The sequence below is a fragment of the Python bivittatus genome, unplaced genomic scaffold, assembly GCF_059951505.1.
Source record: "Python bivittatus isolate LINGU-HERP-01145 unplaced genomic scaffold, Pbiv_v1 ctg000330_np1212, whole genome shotgun sequence".
NCBI classification, from domain to species: domain Eukaryota; kingdom Metazoa; phylum Chordata; class Lepidosauria; order Squamata; family Pythonidae; genus Python; species Python bivittatus.
The window spans coordinates 42,358,832-42,377,355 of record NW_028277058.1 but is presented as its reverse complement, the minus strand read 5'-3'; the positions used below and the strand labels follow the sequence as shown (position 1 = coordinate 42,377,355).

Here is an 18,524-nt window from a genome sequence, read left to right as displayed (position 1 = left end):
CCTTCCTTCCCCCAACCCTACCCTCCCCTTCAAATTAGGCAGTAATAATAGAAGCTTCCTAAATAGGAACTGTAATGGGCTCATAGGCATGGAGGCATCCTTGAAATGATCAAATTTAGGTAAGAGAGGCAGAGTTGCTAGGATAATGCTGTGGGTTTCTTGAGGCCCACGGTATACAGATTCCTGATTTTTGGACCAAAGACTTTAAACTTGATAATCTTGATGTAGACAGTTTTATTTTACAGCAAAGATGGCCAAATCTATTAGTATAGGATAAGCTGCTAACTCCCTAGAAAAATTAGATTTTTTTTCCTAATATCCAGGAGATATTAAAATATTTAAATATTAGTACTCGTCATAACCAAAAGCAGCAACAGGATTTCCTTAACTTTTCAATTGTTTTCAAGATGGCTGAAGAATCTTTTCTTAGGAAAGGCCATAAAAGTCTGCCGGGGGTAGGACTGCAGCTAAAGTGCATAACATCAGATACAATGGTAAACAGAACTAGAGCCAAAAGTAGTTGCAGCTGACAGTTTTGATAGATTACACCTATCCTTTGTGCCATTCTATTCTCTCTCTCCCACAACAGCAAACTGCAACCACAAACTGCAGATTCCCATGCCAATTCCATATTATTAAAGGCAATTATTATTTTAAAAACCCTGTGCTAAATGATAGTGCCAAAGATCAGATCCCTACAGAACTGAAAACCAATGAAATTAAGCGTCATTATGTTTTCATAATTTTGAAGGCTTCTCTCCACCAAATAAACTATACAACTAACGTGTTTCATAAGCCTTCTTAATGCTAAGGAAGCACTGAAATATTCACAGCTGCGCAAAATGTAAAACAGAGATTTATTAGAAATCCAAAATATTCAAGAGCCTTTTGTACAATATTATCCACTGATGCAATCAGTACACATTTTAATCAAGTCCTGATTACCTGTCTCTGTTTAGATTACATTCCCAAAATATTATGGTCTCATTCATTGCCTCATTTCTAATTCATTCTAATCCTCTTCCCTGCAGTTTTGTGTGAGGCTACCAACCTAGCAGCATATTCCCACATGGACTTGTTCAAATAACATTGCCGGAAAGCTCATGACCACAGTGCATCTTGTTAGGGCTGTGCTCACATGACCCGCTAAACTTCTGTAGAAGGCTAACTGGAACACTCACACTTACACCTATTATACATGGGCCTTCAACTAAATTTGGAAGCTTCTATGTGTTGTGAAAAGACAGAATGGCTGTTCTTGTTGCAAGCACTGGATCTGCATGACAGAAGAAATTCTGGCGTGCCTTTATACCTTGCTTAAAGGGCCATGCAAAATGGCAATAAGATGGCAGTATACTTAGCTCCAAAAACTAATTATAGTGTCTTAGAGCAGTGTTTCCCAACCTCAGCAACTTTAAGATGTGCGGACTTCTGGCTGGGGGTTTCTGGGAATTGAAGTTCATACACTTAAAGTTGCTGAAGTTGAGAAGCACTGCTTTATTTTATTTGTCACATTTATATAGCCGCCCATCTCACACAAAGCGACTCTGGGCAGCGTACAACAATTAAATCAAACAGCAAATAGATAAAATAAAAACCTTATCAAAAATTTTAAAATATACCAACCCCACAGAGAGAGCAGAATATCAATCACAATGGCGCCTTCTAACAATGTCTCCAGTTCCCAAAGGCTGCCCAGGGTTATATAACCAGGTCTTGAGGGACTTCCAAAACAATAGCGGGGAAGGAGCAAGCCTAACTTCAGGAGGGAGAATGTTCCTCGAGGAGGGAGCCACGGGAGAGAAGGCCCGCCTCCTGGGATCCACCAAATGCAAGTCCCTGGTCGATGGAACCCGTAGCACACCTTCCCTGCCAGATCTAATGGATGGGCTGATATAACAGGGGAAAGGCAGTCCCCAGATAACACAGTCCCATGCCATGAAGGGCTTTAAAGGTCAAAACCAGCACCTTGAATAGGACCCAGAAGCAAACTGATAGCCGCTGCAACTCGCAAAGCAGAGGTGTAATATGCAATCTTCTGGGACACACATAATTGCTTGTGCTGCTGCATTCTGCACCAGTTGAAGATTCCAGATGCACTTCAAGGGCAGCCCCATGGAGAACACATTACAGTAGTCCAATCTGGAGATGACTAGGGCATGAGTGACTGTGAGCAGAGCCTCCTGATCCAGGAAGGAGTCCTACTGGCGCCAATACGAAGCCGTGCAAAGGCCCTCCTAGCCACGACTGCCACCTGCTCTTTAAGCAGGAATCACAAGTCTAGGAGAACCCCCAGATTGCACACCGGGTCTGTCTGGAGCCGTGCCACCCCATCCAGCACCAAAGATGATATAGTCCCAGAACCAGCAGGACCCCAAACCCAAAGCCACTCAGTCTTGCCAGGGTTCAATTGAAGCTTGTTGTTCCCCAGCCACCCTCACAGCCTCCAGGCACTGGGATAAGATGTTCATAGCATCACTTAATTTGCCAGGGGCAGAGATGTATAGTTGGGTATCATTAGCGTATTGATGATACCCCATCCCGTGGCGATGGATGAGCTCAGCCAACGGCCTCATGTAGATATTAAATAGGAGAGGAAAGAGCACCAAACCCTGCGGCACCCCACATATAGGGGTTGAGGGCAGGACCTCTCCTCCCCAATTATCACTGAGTGGAATTGACCCCAGAGAAAGGAGTCTTAGCAGAAGGAATCTACAGTGATGGTATCAAAAGCCACCAAGAAGTCAGGTAGGGTAAGGATGGATGCACAACCTCCATCCCACCCACACCAGAGATCATCCAAAAGTGCAACCAATGCTGTTTCTGTTTCATACCCAGGTCTGAATCCTGACTGAAAAGGATCCAGATAATCCGCTTCATCCAAGGCTCTCTGAAGCTGTTGTGCAACCACCTCCTCAATCATCTTTCCCAAAAAAGGGAGGTTAGAAACTAGATGAAATGTGGTGGGATCCAGCAATGGCTTCTTGAGGAGAGGACGAACCAAGGCCTCTTTAAGAGGTAAAGGAACAACCCCCTCCCTCAAAGAAGAATTAACCACGAGAGCCCACTCACATGACACCCCATGGGCTGCTTTAACAAGCCAGGAGGCGCATGGATCTAGAGAGCAGGTGGCTGAGCTCATAGTCCTAAGGACCCTGTCCACTTCCTCAAGTCCAACAGGTTCAAACCATTCCCAGATAATTGGGCAAGACTCCTCCCCAAGCATCTCCTCTGGACCTGCAAGAGGACCGGTGTCCAACTGCGAACAAATCTGAGCAATATTTTCTGATAGATGCTGAGCAAATTTCTCCACACACTCTTGCAAAAGGTTCTCCAGGGCCCCCTTACCCAAGAGGGCTCATGTCACCTAAAACAGGGCTGCAGGGTGGCAATCTGAGGACACAATAAGGGTAGAGAAGTACTGTCATTTTGCCGCCCTTACCACCACAAGATAGGCCTTAATTGCCCTAACATGTGCTCAGTCAAGTTCGTCCTTTGTTGAACCCCAGCAACGCTCTAGACATCTCCCATTTCTTCTCGCTCAGCTCCTCCATAAACTACAGGGAGTGATGGGATCCACAGGAGGGGAGAGGTTGCATGGGTGCAATCCAATCTAACACTTCAGCCACCCCCTTATTCCAAATGGCAACCAAGGTTTCAGATGGACTTTGCAGCAGACCAACAGGAACAACCCTCCAGCTCCCTCTGAAACCCACCTGGGTCCATCAGTTGCCAGGGGTGGCCCAATCTAATGGGCCTCCCTGCAGTGGATAGTAGACCTAGAGAATCCCATGGAAATCAGGGCATGATCTGACCACGACAAGAGAAACACCAGAAGCTCTCCCAATTTCAGGTCACATAGCCACTGTCCCATGTTGGGCTCTGGATGACCTGGGATAGCCACCTCAGACCCCACTCCCAGAGAAGGCAGACTGAAGTCCCCCAGAATTATAAGTCTGGGGAATTCCACCACCAGCCCCAAGATGGAGTCAATTGCTCAGACAGGAAGGTTGCTATGCAGCAGGGAGCTGGTACAACAGCAACAATCCCAACTGATCCTAGAGCCCAACTTAATGAACAGAGTCTCATATCTAGGGACCTGTGGGGCAGCGCTCTTAAAAGCCGTAAGGGATTCCCAGATGACAATCGCCACACCCCTACCCCTGCCCCAGAGTCTCAGCTGATTCCACACCCAAAACCCCACTGGGCGTATCTCAGAAAGGGCTACCCCCGCTTCCAGGCCCAGCTAGGTCTCAGTAATACACACCAGTTTGGCCCTCTCACCAATGATTAAAACATGAAGGATGGAAGCCTTATTGCAGACTGACCTGACATTCAGCAGCAGCAGCCGGAGGCCAGGGCCGCTGAAGTTCTGTTGACCAGGCACTGGGGCTGAGATCAAGGAGCTGGAACATGAAACTGGTACGAGACATTGGTCCTGTGTTCCTCTGGAATGGCCTGCTCCCTATCTCCCATGATATCTCCCCATGCCCATCACCGCTGTTATATTATGGCTCACCTCTACTCCCCCAATGGCAGCTTCATCCCCATACCAAGCCCCCCAAGACCCAAGATCCCCAAGACCCTTCTTCCTGGAGGGGAAGCTGGGCACCCCAAGACTCTTTAGCAACACAAGCTCTCAGCACCAACTGGGTACCCAGCCACCACCTCCCTTCACTACAACACTCACACACAACAACACATTCATATACTCTAACAATCACAAGAACCCTCCCCGCTGCTCTCACTAGCCGGTAGGGGCTCTCTTTCAATCACTCCCTTCCAATTCCCCCTCTGGCTTTCACCCAGAAGGAGGAATAGCATCCAGACACAGCCAGGAGATGGAGCCGGGTCACTTTCTCCTTCTGCTTTAGAGTGTCACAAGAACACAGCCTAGTCTTCATACTGTGTTTCTGATGTTGTCATTATTCATATCTGGAACAATTTTTTAAAGAATAGTGCCTAATGAAATTTAGCATTTAATAACTTCAACCTTAAATTTTAGCTTTTATATGTTTTATCTCTCTGGCTTTAAGCTTTTAAAGCTAAATCTTTACAACCAGTTATATTGGATTTCAACCCTAATTATTTAGAAATAAACTTGGTTAAAATTTCTTCCCTTGTCTCTGATCAATGATTAACAACAGACAACATGCCAGAACTGTTGCGTGGACAATCTTGAGTTTTCAATTGCAAATGTTTGTGGTGTAGAATTGATAGTTTTGTGACAAATTCTGGTAACCAGATTAAAACCAGACAGATATAACTCCTGAGTATCTATGGAATAGGAGCCATCTGCCCTTTCACCTATTTGAGGCTGATATCTTATAGATCCATATGCCCAAATCAGTTATGAAGGGCACAGCCCCCAGACACTGTATTTAACCTTCAAATAAAAACGGAAAATGAAGTACACAGAAAATTATCACACTACTTCTTTCTGCTGTTTCTAGTATGTTCTCCATGTTCTCTGTTCTCTAGCCTGTTGCTAGTTTATTCTCCATAAAAAGTATGTTCTGCTATTTATTTATCTTTTAAACCAATTGTTTAGCACCTACTGTTTCATTCAAGCAATAACCAACTTCTTGTTTTCCTGACTTTCATATATTTTCAAATCATTAACTCTTTTATAAGCAAGAATTGCCAAACCAATGCATATTTATGCTCATAATAACAAAAAATACTAAATTTAAAAGTAGGGATTGAACTTCATCCAGTTATATGGAAAACTGCCAACAACCTTTTAAAGAGCTCTCTGCTGAACTTCCTTGAATCAGCCAAGTTCACCTCCACAAGCTTTCCCTCTCCAACTCCTAACAGCAAAAATGACAAAGGAATCACATATCCGTAGTGTAATCGCACAATAATCCACTATGACTAATGCCACTAAGACACCCAGGCTGAATTGTAGAACTTGGCCCTTCTTTGCGCCAACAAAGCCCCGAACTGGGAAGAAAGGGAAGCGGGTGGACTGGGGGGACATCCACATTCCTGCAGGGCGGAGGTGACCTACTTTTTAGGATCCTGCAGAAAGCCACTCGGAGCGTTATGCAAGAGCGGGGGGTTACCCACCCAACCCCGTGGAAGGGAGCTCGGAGTGCCTCTGCCATCCGTGGAACTGAGGAAGGAAGGGAGGCAGGACGGCTGGAAGCTGCCACCTTCTCGTGTCTCAGGTGGGCGGGGAGAGCTGGAAGAAGGGGACTTCCAAGAGGGGGGGCGAGGAAAGCCCCAGGCCCGGGTGCCGGAGGCGAGAGGCAGGTTTGCTCTCAGCAAAGAGCAACGTCACTCTTTTACTTTCCTTCTGGGACCCCCCCCCCTCCTCCGCGGGCCAGGGAATCCCCTCCTCCGGCTCCCGCCTCCGCGCCCATCTCCAGCCGCCTCCCGCGGCCCCAGTCCTACCTGGCCAGGGGCGGCGGGGCTGGCCGCAGCCTCTCGCAGCAGCCGCCGCCGCTCGCCATCCTCCGTCGGGCGCAGCCCAGAGGCTGCCCGCTCTTCACAGGAAGAAGGAACCTGCCCGACGGCCGCTGAGGCGCTGACAGCTCCTCGGGGCCTCCGCCCCCACTGAGCAGGCGCGGCCAAAGTCGGCGGGGGCGAGGGGCGTGTCTAGCCGGGAGCCCCCGGCCCGGGTGATGTGGCCCGCGCGCGCCAGCGATGCCGCCTGCGAGGACCAGCCGCCCCGCCCGGCGCGCGCGGGGAGCAGAACAGGGCGACGACGCGTCCTGGGTCCGGCCAGCTGGCCGCGTTCCCATGCGGTCGTGACGGGAGCCCCAGTAGGAGGCGGGGTGGAGAGCCACCTGGTCGGCCAACCTTCCCCAAGCCCGGGGCCCTCTAAATGAGTTGGACTTCAGCGCCCATGATCCCCAGCCAGCGTGGCCTTTGAAGCCGAACCTCTCTGGAGGAACTCAAGGAGGGGCTTGGGGGTGTGGGTGCCATGCTGCCTTCGTTTGAATAAGTCATTGCATAAGGCATGGAGGGCGCGCAATATTGTACCGGAAAGGGGGTTTGGAGGGAGCAAGCCGGCATGATGGCCTCCCGCAGCAAACTGGAGGACAGCGGCAGTAGGGGACCTAAAGTACATAGCAGAAAATGCAGCACAGTAATGATAAGCTTTCAGTTGGCTGACCAGCTACAGAGGCAAAAAACCAAGCCCAGGTAATTGTTACTGTGGCAAGATTCAGCACAGCTCAGATCAAGCCTCAGATGCAAAATAGGTTGCAGTCTGCTTTCCATAACGTGCTTTTCCTTCTTGGAGGAACAAGTGGGAGGAGCATGGGTTAACAAGTGCAAAATAAGAATCAAGTGATGAGCAATTCTCTCCACTCAAAAAATGGGTAAAAACATCTGGGAATGTTGCTCCTCATCCCAATAAGAAATAGGAGAGACAAAACTAAAGATGCCGTGATGCCATCCTCATGATGCCCTTAGATCAACGTCCTCTTTTCTTTTCCACAAGACCTTCCAAGGCATAACATGTGAGTAACAATAACTATGTAGAACAATAATACGAACAAAAAGATAACCATATTTTCGAGAAATAAACAAAGGCTTCTTTCAGTTCTGCGGTGGAGGCAGTTTTAAGCAGCTGTAGCAAGGGCAAAGAAGATAAGATAACAGAAATACCCTTTAATCTCGTTCTTTCTCCCCTTTTAAGCAGCCCATCACCTAAAACAAATGAATTGCTTCACAGTGGTAGCAACCTCTGCTCCTCTCCAGTCAAACAATTTTCAACAATAAAACTTTATTATAGAAAGCAAGAAGCCATACTGGCCATAAAAAAAAGGTTCCAGAACACATATTAGAACAATACTTTTATTAAGCCAATTCAATATCACAAAAGAGGTAAAAACTTTCAAGTACTCCATAATTCTTCATCAGATAAGATGATAAAAATGGAAGGAAAGGGGAAAGGGGGGGGAATAAATAATAGGGCTGTGCAATATCACACTCTTCTTGTGAGCCAAAAGGCCGAGAAGCAATACTGTGCAATATCAGATTTGAATGTAACTTGATCAAATTGATCAACTTTCCAAATTAAATCAGTTTGGATTGAATGATTTGATCAAAAGCCTCCAAACTGAACTCTCATCACTCTTTGGAGAAAGTTCTATCAAATCAAATTGGATTTACTTCTGGGTTACTAGATAGCAGATCGGGATGCACAAGATTATATTCTCATGTATAAAGAATTGGGCTGCAGATTCAACTGCTATGGTATTTTGCAAGAAATAGCATTAATTTAAAAAAAACCTTAAAGTTATATAGGCTGCTTTTTGCCAAAATCTTCCTAGCCAGTAATGCACAAAAATATAAGCAAGAGTTTACAGGGACTGAGAAATTCAAGGTGGATAGGATCTTGATTCCATTCTGTTGTTTGTTCTAACAGGATTCATCATAATCTAAATGTATACATCACAGGACATTCAGAGTGGTGTAATAACAAGTGATGTGGACTGGACTTTGTAATATGGAGGTGTCACTTCTCATTGTCATCTCTTAAATTATCCAATTGCTTTTCCTAATCTCAAGGTGTACTTCTTGATAAAAAAAATATATGTAACAATCAGAAGCATAGAGCAAATTCTATCTAGTCTGTAGAGTGAATAAGCTACAAGCGTATGAGTAATTTTAGTGAAAGATAATGTGAATACCTTAAGGGAATGCTTTACTGTAATCTCAGAGGCACCTGCCAGGCCTAACAATTAGCAGAAGATTTCAAAAATAACAGGTAGTCATCTGTTTGCCAGTGTTTGGCATATTACATATTCATTTAATTTAATTCAATCCAGCACTACTACTCTTTTAAAGGCAGTGGGTTTTCTTTGCCAAATATTACATTATGATACATTTTCTTAATTTTACTCCTACAGTTTTAATCACAGGTGACTTTATGAATGGACTTGCAGGATTATTTCACACTCTTGAGGAGCAAGTGTGTGTGAACTTAGCATTGGTCATACTTAATTGGGGGAATTTAGCTCATATTTTTAACAAGGCCTAAGTTTTACAACATGCATGCTTTTTCATGGTTCAAAGGATAATATTGAACTGTAGGTATTATAAAACATAAAAATGATCCCCGGTTGCAAACCAGTGCTTTATTTGGAAATATGCCCAGCTGCCCACAGGATAAGAGGATATCCACGGGGAGAGAAGTAGAGTGGATGGTGGGACCCAGCCTCACCAATCTACCTTCTAATCTGATTGCTGTGGCAACCACTTTTTGAGAGTGCCCACAACATTTCATATTTCATACATTCCCACTGATCCAAAAAGATTAACTACCACAAAGTAGATATTGCCTCCCAGTCTCAAACGGCAGATTAAATATCCTAAAACAATATTTGCACATTACTATAGGCCAGTGTTTCTCAACCTCAGCAACTTTAAGAGGTGTGGACTTCAACTTCCAGAATTCTGGGCATTGATTTCTACACCTCTTAAAGTTCTCATTGAGAAACACAGCTCTAGGCCGTAATGTGCTTTGCTTGATTTGGGTACACAAAGCATGTGATGTGAATCTAGCTATTGTGGTCTGCAGGCCCCATTAATAGCCTGGCACAATGTATGAAGTTACCTATTGTCATTAATTTCACAAACCCTAACAAAAACAAACCATGACTTAGCAACAAAACCAAGAGTCCCAAGATGAATGCTGGTGGCCACACGCAACCTTTGCCCCTCCGGCTTTACGGGGAGATACCTGGGATTAGACAAGTTTAGTGACCTCTGCTTAAGCCATAATCTCTGGGTTTATTCATTATGCTAGGCTAAAAAGCAAAGAAATTGCTTGATGGTTTAGCACAATATGTGAATCCGGTCTTCTACTAAAATAGGATGTGGACAAGTAGCATGGAACCTTTTAACAGGAAAGGAATTCTTATAACCTGCCATTTACTTCTAGGTTCAGAGAGGAACCCCCTGAATTCAATGGATCTTACTGAGTAGGCATGTATTCTGTAAGAGTATGTACAGTCACATTATTTGCTTAGTAAAAAATACCTGCCATGTTATGTTCAAATAATGTTTATCTGTGACTGAATTCAGGAAATACTGGTTTTGCAAGTTAACTTCTGCACATACCAGAAATGTCCAACAGGCTCTGGATAAGGGTGGACTATGATCCACTTCCTGGATATATTAGATTCATATTTTATGAGTCTTGCTTTTATTCTTCCCCCAATGAGCTATGAAATTGTATTTTTTTAAATCATTATATTGTTTTTAACTCTCAGCCTCCTTTTGTGATTGAGGCAGCATAAAATTGGTTAAATATTGTAAGTCAATAAATACTGATAGGCCTGCGACAATAGGATCCCACCTTGAGCAAGGCTGTTTTTCTGCCATAAAATCAAACTCAACATGGTTGGCATGCACAGTAGTCATCACAACAAAATTAAGAACAATCTTAATAATGAAGTAAGATCAACAACAGTAAAAACAGCATCATAGAATAGAATCATATAAGCATGACAATGAATGAGTTAAAGCTTAACATCATTGACTGAAGTCGTTTTGTTGAATGTACAGGAAATGAGAAGAGACCATTTACTTGATGTGCCATTCATCATTGTGGAAGATGCAGGACAGAAGCATGAGAGATAGAATAGAAAAGGTAAGCTTTACCCAAGAGCTAAGGGTAGCTCAGCCCAAGCTGGTCCCATTGCTCTGAAGTGGAGGGGGACCTGACGCTGCATTGCAGAATATGTGTAAAGATATTGATATCAAATCGTTTCCTCATTTATTTATTTTGTGGAGATTTACATTTGCTGGAAGCAGCTAGAAGCAGTTGCGCTGAATCAGTCTGTTCTCTACAAAAGAGTGTGTGTACTTCTGGGGATTTGTAGTCTGAGAGGCAAAGAGATTGTTCTGTGTGTATGACAGGCTCTTTCAAGAAATAGCTTCCCTGTGCACAAACAAAGAGCAGACAGCTGATAAGAGGGATAAAATGCCATAATAAATGGACATTGACCCCATGGATAATGGAAAGGTCTGGGAAGAAGTTACCTGCTTATCCTGTGTTGTCGGTTTCCACACAAAATTTCAGTGGTAGAACGGGAAAGAAGTTCCAACAGCCCCTTGGCCATCAAAAGCAGCAGGTGTTAAACAGAAAAACAAAAAAGAATGGTTACACTGACTAGCAAGTTTGTCTATTGAATGTGAATTTGCAAGGAAAAAAATAATTTCTGATGAGATAATTGTGACCTTATTGAAACATTACAGAAAAAAAAATTTTAAACTGAAAAGGTCTACAAAATGGTTGCAATCACATTATTGCAATCTTGTAATTGTAAAACACACATATTGAGAGGATTGATTGATTACATGCCATTCAAATTGGTGTCAACCCTTGGCAACCACATAAATAGATTTTCTCCATGATGATTTGTCCTTAATTGGTTCTTTAGATCTTCTAATGGTGCACCCATAGCCAACTGAGACTGAGAAAAAACTGTAGCTGAGCCTCTTCCACCTTGCTGCTGGTTGTCCTCTTCTCTTTCCTTCCACCTTTCCAGCATTATAGCCTTTTCCAGAGAACTAGGTCTTCACATAAGGTGTCTGAAGTAGGATAATTTGAGCCTGGTCATATGTGCCTTGAGTAAGAACTCTGGGTTGATTTGTTTGATGATCCATTGGTTTGTTTTCTTGGCTGTCCATGGTATTCTCAGGAGTCTTCTCCAACACCAAAGTTCCAAAGCGTCAATACTCTTCCTATCCTGCATCTTTGGGAGGATATCGAGAGGATAATGCCTTTATTAGAATTGTTACAAAATGGTTTGGTAAACTGTCCGATTCTTCTTCAAACTGGGCTTTTTTAACCTAAATAGGAAGGGGGTACTTGGGTATGGTATACTTTTAATAATGCAAAACTATCAGTCCTTTGTTTTGTTGCATGAGTCACGAGCCTGTATCTATAGAATGGCATCGTAACATCTCTGCAGGAAGGGAATTGTGTACTGGTTTACTGATACACAAAACCGCCACTTGGAACCTATAAAAGAGGCTTGCAGGAAAAAAGTTACGACTATCTTAAATAAAGCACAAAGGGGAACTTCTTCATACTACCAGACTTCTGCAATTTGATGCTCTTCCGGCATGTTGGAATAAAATTCCCACCATTCCATCAGACTCCATGACCTCGCGGATTTCTTTCTGAACATGCCCTGAAAATGTAGTATGATGGGTCCTAATACGTGTTGGTGTGTTTTTTTTCTTTTCACTATGTGAGAGGATTTACTCTGATTACGGATCCTACCATAAAGCCCTTTCGAGCCTCACGCAGCCCCTCTGTGCTCTAGGTGGCGCTGTTACGCTCGCGAAACCGCTCTGGCTCGCCCGTTCCCGCCCGCGTGTTCCGGCTTCCTCCGGGAGGCGGTGCGTGTCGCTCCCGCGACCGGGGCTGGTGTTGGGCTGGATGGCGCAGAGCGATGGTAACGCGTGTCCGGGGGTATCCCGGGAGCTTCTCTCCGTGGGAGGCGGAGGAGGTAACTGGCGATGAATGGGTGCAAAGAGAGCGGCCGTAGGGCAAGGAGCGAATGTCGTTCTTCCTGATCTCGACCCTTTCCACTAACCCCGTGTTTCTCAACCTTGGCAACGTTAAGATGGGTGGACTTCAACTCCCAGAATTCCCCAGCCAGCTCTGCTGGCTGGGGAATTCTGGGAGTTGAAGTCCACCCATCTTAACGTTGCCAAGGTTGAGAAGCACTGCAGTAACCAGTAACTTGTGGTTTTGTTGCTTTCCGTCCGGATTCTGCAAGTTTGAACACTAACTAAGCCAAAGGGGGGAAAAAACCCAAAGCCTTGTAGGAACGTGGTATCCGTGAGGTGTTGCACGAATAAATAAAATCATGCAACCTCATCACGTACAAAAATAAGGTACAACTTCTCTTGCAAACTTTAAGAAAGTGTTAATGCACCTCTCTGCCAAAATTAGAGGTAGGAAAGAATTTGCTCTGGGAAAAAAATCCTTTCTATCTCGACTTTCTCACTTCTGACTTCACTGTTTCTCATATATTAATGCTTGCTTAAATGTAGGTGCAAATGGTTTCGTGGTTTCCACCTTTGAAGGCCACAATATCTCAAAATGTTTTGCTTAGTTTATACTGTATCTCTTCAGTATTATCTTATCTTACGATATTTGCTTTCTGTAGTGCACGGGGTGGGAAAGAGTGCAGCGCTTCTCACAGTAGAGCATCTGGCTATTAGAATAAACTAATCTGCATCAACTATCTGCAGGAGAGCCCAAAGCTGTCTTTAGAGACAAATACTAGTAAAATCAGTAGTATGTGCCTATTCAACTGAAGCAGGGCTTCTGGATTTCTAGGTATCGGTGAAACACTTTTGCTCAGTTCAAAACATGCTAAAAAGAAAGCCACAAGCTTAGAGACAGCCAGGCTGCCCAGGAGCAACCGTAAGTATATATTTTCACCACAGTGAGTCATATCTGATAGTATTTGCTGGCTTAGAGCAGTGTTTTTCAAAATGGCAACCTTAAGAGGTGTGGACTTCGACTCCCAGAATTCCCCAGCCAGCTGGGGAATTGAAGTCCACACCTCTTAAGGTTGCCAAGTTTGAAAAACACAGAGGACCGTGAAGAGCCTTTTCTGAACTATATATGTATGTTAGAAAATAATAATCATAAATGAAGTCTTGGCTTTAGGGGAGGGGATGTATCCTCAAGTACTTCAAAGAATTAAAAGCTTAAATATATGTGGGTGTCTTTGGGAAGGATCATGCATTTTCTCTCATTTATGCAGAGCAGAGAGTGAATATTAAAATTGGTTCCCCCCTCCCCAACAGCTAGTATTGGCTAAACTAAATATCCAGAAATATATCTTTGCATAGCAGATCTTTATTTAAATTCATTTCCTGGCATTTGAGGTTTGGACTTTTCAGAATAATTTTATCTTGCAATGTGGCAATTTATTAAGAACATATTTATCACTGCTGTTCTATGTAGATTTTCTGTGTTCTCATTCCCTGTATGTAGGGTGTTGCAGGCCATCCCTATCTCCTTCCTGCCCTCACCAGTGGGTTTTTTTTTAATTAAGTCTTTTTTATAAGCACATTAATATCTGCTTAAACACTTTTTGTACATTAGTTTTGGATAAGGTGCAGAATTTTCTGCCACAGATGGCTAGTGCAAATAATCAGCTGAAAAGAGAAATGGACAGCAGGCCTGGCCGAGAGTTTGACATTGAACATGTAGATCCTTCGATGGAAAACATAATTGAAATGGTGAATATATTTTTTTTCTAATTAATGCCTAGGCATGGAGCATTATACTCTGTTTATGGTGCACCAAAAGAAGAATAACTTCCTGTTATTCTTTAGTGTCTATACCTCTTCAAAAACTGTACAATAATACAATAGTATCTGGATTTTATCAGTTTTTTTGTTGAAATTGACTTTTGTGCTGTGATTGAAGTAATTTTTCATTTATTTATGAAATTTATCTGACCCTCTGAAACCAGCCAGAACACTAGGTGGCTTACATAGTTTAAGTATTAAAAACAGAATACAAATTAAAAAATAAAATAAAATCATGACTAAAATTACAAAGCTAAAAAATGTATAAAAGTCGCATTGCTATACAGCAGTCCCCCAGAACCCACCTGAAAAGCCATATTTTCAGGAGGCCAAGGGGATGGGGTCATAAAGTTTTCCAGTTAAGCGCATAAAAGCTCTTGAGGCAAAAGCTGGAGAGCAATTTTAAGGAAAGTGTCAGAGCAGCTTTTTTTCCCTTGATGCATTCCAGATGTCCAAGGGCTGTATCGCTCAGAATTCCCCCTCAGCCTGATCAGGGACAAGCTTTGCTAAAAACTCTGCATGTAATACACCAGATACCCCAGAAGAGCCCCAGATTTGGGAGGATTGCTATAGCACCTTCTGACATTGAAGACAGCATTCAACTACATTGTCTCCAAGGTTTCTTCAAACACTGATATTACATTGCTTGTTCACTGAGGTGGCCAACTCATGCCCAGAAGACTCGCCTAAGCAGCATTAATTAATTAATTATTAATAATATTATAATTTAATAATTAATAAATTAATTTCTATGGCCGATCATCTTAAATAGATAACTCAGGATGGAAAGTAATCCATTTACCCAAACCAATATAAACAGAACCCCATAATCAAAGTTTTAAAAAATCCAATACAAAGAAAAACTGAGGCACCATGTTTCAGTTCATCAAACACCATGTGTATATTGGGTTCCCTTAACACCTTGGACCTAACACTTTGGGAAAAGTCTGATCATTATGGCCTTCTGGAAGGTCAAGAGGATCAGGAAAGGCTACTCCATAGGACAGGGGCCAAGATAGAGAAGGCCCACCTCCTCAGTCCTGCAAGATGACATTTTAATAAAGGGGTCTGGAGCATGCCTCCCTATTAGATTTGGTGGGATGGGTAGAAACTTGTGGAGATAGTTTATGAACTGATGTTGATACTTTCTAAGTCTAAGATAATAGTCATTGAAGCTAGAAATTGAGAGTTTTTGATTTCTTAGTTCAGCACTAAAATTGATGTTCGTTTACACTTTTATTCTGCACTTAATAGTATCTTATTTTCGTTATTAAATTGTTGCAGAATGTGGCCTTAGTGGAACTGAATGACTCTGATACAACAGAATCAGAAGATGATTCAGAATGTGAGGACAGCTCTATCTGTGAAGAAGTTACAGAAGAAAATATTAAGCTTCCTTTACCAAAAAGAGAAGGCCGAATAGAAATTTTGGATAGTAAAAAATGAGGTGAATTAGCCTTATTTTGCTGTCCATTTCAATATCTGACATGTAATCCTCATTTTTTTCAAGGCCTCTCGGAATGTTGGGCTATGTATTAATAAGCTTATTTTATGCACTTCATATTTTGAGAGCTGTAGAAAATCTTTCTGCAGGTGTGGTATCAAGTCAGAAGAAATTGATGAGGATCCCATCTGTAAAATGGAGGGAAAAACAGAAAGAATAATTGGATTAGACAGAAACAGAAGAGCCAATCTGAAGATAGCTATGGACTATTTATGTTTTAATGTTTAATAACATTTGATAATACCAGTTCTTGGATTACATAGAGATGAGTGAAAATGCCTCTGGAACAAAAGGTCATTTACTCTATATTGTTCCAGTTCCAGAGTATGTGGATTGGTGACCAACTGTTATATGTTATGGCTAGTGGCGTCTTGAAGAACTTGTAAGGTGTTTCAGTTATAGTTCTAACCTGGAAATGGGGAGCTAGTTGCCTTCGGTCTACATTCCTAACTCCCAGGTCTGGTTGGGATTGATGCTGATTTGTTTTTAAAAATCCAAGACAAAAAACCCTGAGGCACCATGTTTCAATTTGCCAAACACCCATGTGCATATTGGGTTCCCTTAACACCTTAGACCTGACACTTTGAGAAAAGTCTGATCTCTATGGCTTTTTTGACATAGATTACTCACCTTGCATGAACTGTACTTTAATATAAAAGTGAACGAGAATTGTGTTAGATTGAGAGAGATGTTTGTGGGTAAGCAGCATTCATAACTGAGTATGAGCTATGCTGTTGGGAATCCAGTGTATTTTTAATGTCCAAAACATGTACAAATCAGATTGAGAGTTGTTAATCCCAGCCAGTATGGTTGATGATGCAGGATGCCAGGATATTAAACAATATCTGGAGGATCATTGGTTCTCCTTACGTGGTTTAAATGCTAAGATTACAAAACAACTGTCTGTCCTAAGACTTCAAATTCTTAATCCGAGTTTTCTACAATGAAAAAGGGTTAATGGCTAGGATGTTCAGTATTTACTTTATACTGTAAAAGGCATTAACTTGCAAAATGAATGCAAATTTGAACTGAAATTAGTTATATTTTTATTTTTATGGACAATTTGTTAGGTTTATGCATTCTTACCAGAGCATACATTCCACTGAATAAGGAGGTCTGATTTCTGAATAAATAGTATTTGAGTTGTTATTGCTTACTTGAAAATGGAGTTGAATACAAATCAGGAATGTTTGACATGAAAAGTCAAATAGGCTGAACATTCTAGAAGCAGCAACTATTAATAGCCCCATACTGTATATGGTAGATTATGGTCCATAACCTTCAATTAAGAGGACCATCTTGCAATGAATAGATTTGGGTTGATAATAATAAGTGTAATATATAAATGTAAAAAATAAAATTTAGGTACATTTGCTCTAAAGTTTTCTAGGTGCTTTGTGAAAAATTGATAAATCGGAATAAGCAATGTAATGTCATTACATTTTATTTCTCAATGACAGAGGAAGAACTGTTCTAGATTACACCATAACCCACTGAGTTCTGCTTTATGTTTTCCATAGTATATTCCTGGAAAGCCCACATGCAAGATACAAATGGCAAACTATCTTTCTGCTAATATTTCTGTTTTGAGATAGACGCTAGTCTTATCTTTCTGTTCACTATGTTTTATACTACAATGGTTGTTTTCAATAAATAAATAAATATAGTCGTGTGAAAAGAAAGTACACCGTCTTTGAGTTCTATGGTTTTATGTATCATGTCATAATAAGAATCATCTGGTCCTTAGCAGTTCTCAAAAGTAGGTAAATACAACCTCAGATGAACAACAACACATGACATATTACACCATGTTGTCATTTGTTTTACAAAAAAGAAAGTCAAAATGGAGAAGCCATGTGTGAAAAACTAAGTACACCCTTACTGCTTCCATAGGTATGAAGAGGCTAAGTAGCAGCCAGGTGCTGCTAATCAAATGCCCTTGATCAATTGATCCTCAGCAAGTGCGACTATCTCTATAAAAGCTGAAGTTTTAGGAGTTTGCTGGTCTTGAGCATTGACACAATACCAAAGAGTAAAGACATCAGCAATGATCTTAGAGAAGCAATTGTTGCTGCCCATCAATCTGGGAAGGGTTATAAGGCCATTTCCAAACAATTTAAAGTCCATCATTCTACAGTGAGGAAGATTATTCACAAGTGGAAAACATTCAAGACAGTTGCCAAACTTCCCAGGAGCAGACATCCCAGCAAATTCACCCCAAGGTCAGACCGTGCAATGCTCAGAGAAATTGCAAAAAATCCAAGAAGTACATCTCAGATTCTACAGGCCTCAGTTAGCATGTTAAATGTTAAAGTTCATGACAGTACAATTAGAAAAAGACTGAACAAGTATGTTGTGTTTGGAAGGATTGCCAGGAGAAAGCCTCTTCTCTCTAAAAAGAACGTGGCAGCACGGCTTAGGTTTGCAAAGTTGCATCTGAACAAATCACAAGACTTCTGGAACACTGTCCTTTGGACAGACGAGACCAAAGTGGAGATGTTTGGCCATAATGCATAGTGCCATGTTTGGCAAAAACCAAACACAGCATATCGGCACAAACATCTCATACCAACCTTCAAGCATGATGGTGGAGGAGTGATGATTTGGGCTTGTTTTGCAGCCACAGGACCTGAGCACCTTGCAGTCATTGAGTCAACCATGAACTCCTCTGTATACCAAAGTATTCTAGAGTCAAATGTAAGGCCATCTGTCC

General features: G+C 42.3%; 2 protein-coding genes and 1 long non-coding RNA gene across 6 annotated transcripts in view; 2 read left to right on the top strand and 1 right to left on the bottom strand.

Moving 5' to 3' along the window:
- SLC41A2 (solute carrier family 41 member 2) overlaps positions 1-6,714 on the bottom strand; it is a 45,907-nt gene extending 39,193 nt beyond the window's left edge. For 2 of the 4 annotated variants that reach the window (XM_007424355.4, XM_007424358.4), the window contains exon 1: positions 6,400-6,714. The gene's annotated coding sequence lies outside the window, so the exon portion shown is untranslated. Of the gene's footprint in view, positions 1-4,328; positions 4,348-5,740; positions 5,814-6,399 lie in introns of those variants that run through there. The other 2 variants (XM_025164173.2, XM_025164174.2) reach the window with 2 other exon arrangements.
- LOC148215962 (uncharacterized) overlaps positions 6,714-18,524 on the top strand; it is a 40,090-nt gene continuing 28,279 nt past the window's right edge. Inside the window, exons 1-2 of the long non-coding RNA XR_015796223.1 lie at positions 6,714-7,472; positions 10,528-10,612. This is a non-coding gene — a long non-coding RNA (uncharacterized LOC148215962). The remainder of the gene's footprint in view (positions 7,473-10,527; positions 10,613-18,524) is intronic.
- Positions 12,326-17,496, top strand: NOPCHAP1 (NOP protein chaperone 1). The gene is made up of 4 exons (XM_007424354.4): positions 12,326-12,482; positions 13,322-13,408; positions 14,099-14,235; positions 15,592-17,496. The coding sequence occupies exons 1-4, from the start codon at positions 12,413-12,415 to the stop codon at positions 15,751-15,753; spliced, it is 456 nt and encodes a 151-aa protein (XP_007424416.1). The 5' UTR covers positions 12,326-12,412; the 3' UTR covers positions 15,754-17,496.